This window comes from Acanthisitta chloris, unplaced genomic scaffold (genome assembly GCF_000695815.1).
Source record: "Acanthisitta chloris isolate BGI_N310 unplaced genomic scaffold, ASM69581v1 scaffold7188, whole genome shotgun sequence".
NCBI classification, from domain to species: domain Eukaryota; kingdom Metazoa; phylum Chordata; class Aves; order Passeriformes; family Acanthisittidae; genus Acanthisitta; species Acanthisitta chloris.
In genome coordinates, this window is record NW_008688619.1 from 81,403 (window position 1) to 87,648 (window position 6,246).

The 6,246-nt window shown below is 36.6% G+C and overlaps 1 protein-coding gene across 1 annotated transcript in view; it reads left to right on the top strand.

Annotated features, from left to right (window-relative positions):
- CNOT2 (CCR4-NOT transcription complex, subunit 2) overlaps positions 1 to 5,494 on the top strand; it is a 35,330-nt gene extending 29,836 nt beyond the window's left edge. Inside the window, exon 14 of the mRNA XM_009081094.1 lies at positions 4,354 to 5,494. Within this exon, the coding sequence (XP_009079342.1) occupies positions 4,354 to 4,440 (87 nt within the window). The 3' untranslated portion in view covers positions 4,441 to 5,494. The remainder of the gene's footprint in view (positions 1 to 4,353) is intronic.
- Positions 5,495 to 6,246: the final 752 nt, after the last annotated feature.

Sequence of the window (6,246 nt, forward strand, 5' to 3'; positions counted from 1 at the left end):
AACCACTACCATTCTCTGAATGAGTCTTCCCAAAATCTGCATAGATTCTGTTCTCTTTATTTTGCATATTGAAAATAATTCCCCTGACATTAGAAAATATTCTCCTTACTTGCTGTCAGTTGCTTCTTGAAGTTTTGCACCTGCAGTGGTAATTTAATAAGGAAAGTGATTATTTTATTTATTCCCCTCAATGTCTGTAGGAAGCAATAATATCTTTTCTTTTAGGCCTGCATATTTCTTAATGTAAAAATAGGAATTGGAATATTATTTTGAAATGTTTATGCAGTTTAATGCAAAATACAGCAGGCAAGTTGAGTATTGGTCACAGGAAGTTGAAAAAGGATTTGGGGGAAAATTCTGGGTTTTGTTATATGCAAGAGGAATCACATACTAGAAATAACTGTGACATTTCCTTCTGTGAAGAAATAAGAACTTTGATGTATGTCAGGTGTGATGTTAGCATTGAAGAGTAATGATGTTACCTCTGGTATTAATTCCTGGAGTTGATATTTCCTTTGAGGAAGACTAATGCAGACTTGCCATAACAAAACCAGCAGTGTTTGATAACTTTATGTTGCTTTAAATGCAAATTAAAGTATGGCCAGTGATTTTTTTCTAACAAACACAGAAGTATTAATAAATATTTCAGGAAATTAGACGTATAAAGAGCAGGGGGGAAAAAAGAAAGCATTCTGATAAATTGCAGTCTCTAACTGCTGCATTATTAGTGAATGCTGGGAATATTAGTTCCTTAGAAGACCACATAATTTCTGCTTAACAATTTCATTAGTCCTTTTTTGAAGCAGTCAGAAAGGAGTAATTTCTGGTAAATGAGTCTCTTCTATGTGCATGTTCATTTGTTTTTCCAAGGTGCTTTTTAATTTTCTGTTGCACATATTCTCATAGGGCAGCACATATTTTAATGTGTTGTGCTTTGCAGGCACTGCATTATGAACTTATGTATTTTTGTCCCTCTTTTAAATTATACTGAATTATGACAGGTATAGTGAAATACTACAGTTTCTCTAGATAACACAACTAAATCTTAAGATTAGATGTGTAAAAGCATAAACTAGTCATGGTTTAATAGTTTTTTTGATAGTGTCCTAGATTAGTTTTAACTAAGCCCAGTAAAGAAACCTGAATAACTTTTCAAGAAAACATCAAATAATATATTTAATTTTTTTTTTACTAAACTGTAGGCTCTATATTTCTAATGGATAATAGACTGAAGGAGGAAATGCAGCCAAGTAGCTGAGTAATGAGACTTCACAAGCTGTTAGGAAATAAAATCAAATTGATTCTCTGTTGACCTGTCCTTTTCAGGTCAATATTAATTGAAATAGTTTCACAATTACTAGAAAGTTATATTTATTATTCTAATAGAGATGTGCCATAGCATTTTAATTCAGTCCCTAATATAAATTCAGGTATTTGCATCCATCTTTAAGTCAGTATAAATCCTACTTTTTCAGTTCATTTGGAATTTTTGAGCTAGCCATGGGCTTTATACCATCTGCTCTGATGGATTTATACGGTCCAGAATGTTTTGTCCTCAGCATACTTCTTACTTTCTTTTTTATTTTGTTTTACTCTTAATGCTATGGATCATCTTAAGCAATCCTGTCTTAACTGTCATTACCTATTACTGTTTGTACATGTTCAGGCTGATGTAACTTTACTATCAAAGCAAGTTTTCAGGATGATGTGAGAAGTTATTCTTTTCTTTGCAATGAACAATTTATTTAGTGTCACACATGTGCTGTAAGTTTTCACACATGTTTAGTATGCATTATTATTGCTTAATAAAAGATATTTAAGTTTTAATAATTGCTTCCACATAGGAAATAGAACAATTTAACACATTTTCAGGGGATAAATGTTACTTTCAAAAATGTTGTTCATATCTGATTATATTTTTTTACAAAATCACTGCTACTGTTGACATCCTAAACCACAGTGGCAAAAGCAGAAATATAAAGTCTACCTGTAATACAAGTATTTTCCTGTATGTAACAAAAAATTCCTTGTAGTTATCAAAAATATTTGGTCAATGAGTTCTTTTTTGATATTGTCAGATATAACTATAGGTGTTCTTATACACTGCTGAGTATTGAACTTGAGCATTGTTGACGCTGGGGTGCAAATCAAAAGGCTGGTTTAAGCCTGTTTATTTTAGCAGTCAATGACAGTTTGAACTCATTCCAAAGAAAACTTGGTAAGGAATCATTTTCCCTCTGAATGAGGGACTTCTGATTTGTGGCGCACAAAGGATTGCGCAAACTACTGAGCATTTCTGCCAGACACACGCCATGATTGCAGCTACCTCTGATACAGGCTCACAACGACCTTGAGTTTGCAAACCTCCTTTTTTAGGTTACTCATGCTTGTTTTATCTTCCCAGTTTAATTAGCAATTTTCCATGGGTAGTTTTGAAGGCATTTCAGAGCTTGTGGAGATTCAGTTGACTGATTGAAGCTGACCATAGTACTCTGGAGGCCCTTCCATGATTATGTGCAAAATAGAAACTGTTGACACCCGTGAATTGGAGAGAAAGCTTGAGTGGTATCTTCTCTGTTATAAAATGGCTGCAGAATTACTGAAGATCATAGAATGGTTTGGGTTGGAAGGGACCTTAAAGATCATCTAGTTTCAGTGTCCTACCATGGGCAGGGCCACCTTCCACTAACCCAGGTTGCTCAGAGCCCCATCTAACCTGGCCTTGAGCACTGCCAGGGATGAGGCATCCACAGCTTCTCTGGGCAGCATGTTCCAGTGTCTCACCACCCTCACAGTAAAGAATTGATTCCTAATATCCAATCTAAATCCTGCCCTTCTTCAACTTAAAGCCATTCCTCCTTTTCCTATCACTACATGCCTTGCAAAAACTCCCTCTCCAGCCTCCCTACAGGTACCCTAAGGTCCACCCAACCCAATCCAGCCTCTGACACCAAAATATGTACATAGATTCTTGCACCTTTATCTTGCTTCTGACCCAAGGAGGGAGCAGTCATCTCTTCAGTCTCAGCACATGTATGTACCTGCACAACAAGAGGGCATACACCAACTGGGCATGCGGTCTTCATTAGGAATGTCGAAAGCAATTCATTTGTGCACCTGTAACCTAAAAAAGCCCAAACAAACCAACCCACCACCTAAATAAATAAGTACCCTGGAAAAAAAAATAACCAATCACACAAATAAAACTTAGAAGCCCCTTGGTTGTTTTAGAGAGCAGGAAACCAGAAGTGAAGCAGATGTTGTGCGACATTTCAGTGCTGATGGCTGTAAGCTCACATAGGTTTTGCTACGGTTTTCCAGTTTTAGGGGCAGTGTTCTCAGGGGAATACAGAATGCTTCACATTTTCCCCTACTTTGTTTCTTTATGATGCTGAATGTTCTTTTTATCCTAAGTAGACCTTGTTTTGCCTTGAAAGAAGAGAGATCTGAGAGTTGGATTTCCTAGATTTTATTTCCGTTCTTGAATTGACTTGGTCTTCAATTTAGTTTGCCTGTACTGAAATGTTATTTAATCAATCACTTCAGAGAGTGTTCCTTAATAATCTAGGCATTACTCTTAGTGTTTTCATCTACATGGTGGGATATTTTGATAAATTCTGTCTTAAGTAGGTCTTGTCTCTAGCATTTTAGATAGTGTTCCCCAAGGAGAAACCTAGTTAGCTTAACTTACCATTTCATAGAATCATTTAGGTTGGAAAAAACTCTTTAAGGTTGAGTCTAACCTTTAACCAATCACCACCCTGTCAGCTAGACCACAGCAGTCAGTGCCACATCCAGTCCCTCCTTGAACATCTCCAGGAATGGTGACTCCACCACCTCCCTGGACAGCCCATTCGAACCCTTTCCATGAAGAAATCCTTACTGAAGTCCAACCTGAGCCTCCTCTGGCATAGCTTGAGAATGTTTAGTCTGGTAGTGTGCCACAAACTTAAGTTCATACTAAATAAGCCTCTGTATGCCTGACATGTTGAGGACAGAAGCTTTTGTTCATAATTCAGCTGTTGCTGTGATTGTGGATTTGTGTTTTTGTGTGTGTACATATATGAAATGGTTTGAGATCATAATGAGTGTTCAAAGGGTCACATGTAGGAGAGCCTATTCTGCAGGTATAATTGCTTAGGATAGTTATCATTGGCTGCTTTTTTCTATGTAAAATGTGTGATTCAAGACAGCAAAATCATGTGTTTCTGCCTTAGGATAAATTAGTGCTTGACCTCCTCTGTATTTCTGCTTTTCAAGTATGACTGGTAGAAAGACCAGGTCTCAGCAGGTAAATTACATGGTTTTTTATTTGGGTTTTTTTGTCTCTCTTTTTTTTTTTTTTAACTGTAGGAGTTCCATCTGGAATATGACAAATTAGAAGAAAGGCCTCATCTGCCATCAACCTTCAACTACAACCCTGCTCAGCAAGCCTTCTAAAGACTTCCCTTTTCTTGGGGTATGGCTGTCTCAGCACAATACTCAACATAACTGCAGAACTGATGTGGCTCAGGCATCCTGGTTTTAATTCCTTGAGGATCTGGCAATTGGCTCATGTGAAGGGTCACCATTTGAGGTCCTGCCTTACTAATTCTGTGCTGCCCAACAACTAAATTTGTAACTGTTTTTCTTTAGTTTGAGCAGGGTCTGAATTTTTGTTTTTGTTTTCTTTTTTGCCAGCAGACAAGCTTGGGTCTGTAAAGACAAGCAAGTACACTGACAAAAGTTTACCACTTAGTTTTCCAAAATGTAAAAACGAAAAAAAAGAAAAAAGACAAAAAGTTAGACAACAAAATTTGCATTGTTCATTGTAGCACTATTGGTAATAAAAAATGTTTGTGCATTTTTATGTGAAGATCCTTCTCGTATTTCATTTGGAAAGATGAGCAAGGTTTGCTTCCTTCATTTTACTTCCCCTTCTGTTTTTGAAAGGCAGTTTTCGCCAAGCTTAATGCAAGAATATCTGACTGTTTAGAAGAAAGATATTGCCACAGTCTCTGGTTAGTTTCCAGAGTTGTGTATTACTGAGCTTCATCTTTCCAGAATGAGCAAAACACTGTCCAGTCTTTGTTACGATTTTGTAATAAATGTGTACATTTTTTTTAAATTTTTGGACATCACATGAATAAAGGTATGTATGTACGAATGTGTATATATTATATATATGACATCTATTTTGGAAAATGTTTGCCCTGCTGTACCTCATTTTTAGGAGGTGTGCATGGATGCAATATATGAAAACGGGACATTCTGGAACTGCTGGTCAGGGGACTACTTTGTCGCCCTGTGCACTAAAGGGCCAGATTTTCAGCAGCCAAGGACATCCATACCCAAGTGAATGTGATGGGACTTAAAGAAGTGAACTGAGACAATTCACTCTGGCTGTTTGAACAGCAGCGTTTCGTAGGAAGAGAAAAAAAAAAGATCAATCTTGTATTTTCTGACCACATAAAGGCTTCTTCTCTTTGTAATAAAGTAGAAAAGCTCTCCTCACTGCAGTGTTGACTTTGATTTGAGATTGTGAAATTATTTCTTCAACAATGAAAAATGGAAAAAAAAAGTTGAAGTATTAAAACTATCGAGCTGTACAGTGGTTAAGACACTTGAAGAGTCTTTTTGCTGCTGACAAGTAAATTTATGAAAGTTTTATATTCTTTTCCGACAGTAAAGTTTCCAGAGCCAAAAAGTTTGGTTAACCTTAGTTTCAGATCCCCTCTCTATAATAGCAAATAATTTTAGAAAGACAGGTGGGTAGCACTTCAAATGATAGAAAGATGCTTCGAGAATTCGTCACGGAACATTTGGAAGAAGCTTGGGTTACAACTGATTGTAGCTGAGTTCCATGTTGATGTTTTCCCACTTAAAACTGAAATACATTTCATTTGATGATCACTACTACTTGAACTTTCAGATGCAAACAAGCATGAATATATACTTGTTCTGAAAACTGTAACTTCTCTAGAGTGGAGGAAGAAAAATCCAAGCTGTTTGGATAGTTTGCTTTTCCTAGATCTGATTGCCACTTGCCAGTGAGATGTCTGAGGTGATGCAGATCTCTTCAAAATACCTGAGATTTCCAAAGCAAGAAAAGACATGTCAGTGAATCGTGGGGTTTTGTTTTTACATTTTAACACTCTTCTTTGTTGTGCAAAACCAGCTTGTTGGCATGTATTGAATTTTGCTTGGAAATTGGGCCATTAATGACCTTGCTGTGGTTCTGTATCAGGTTTATGACTGTTTTAAATT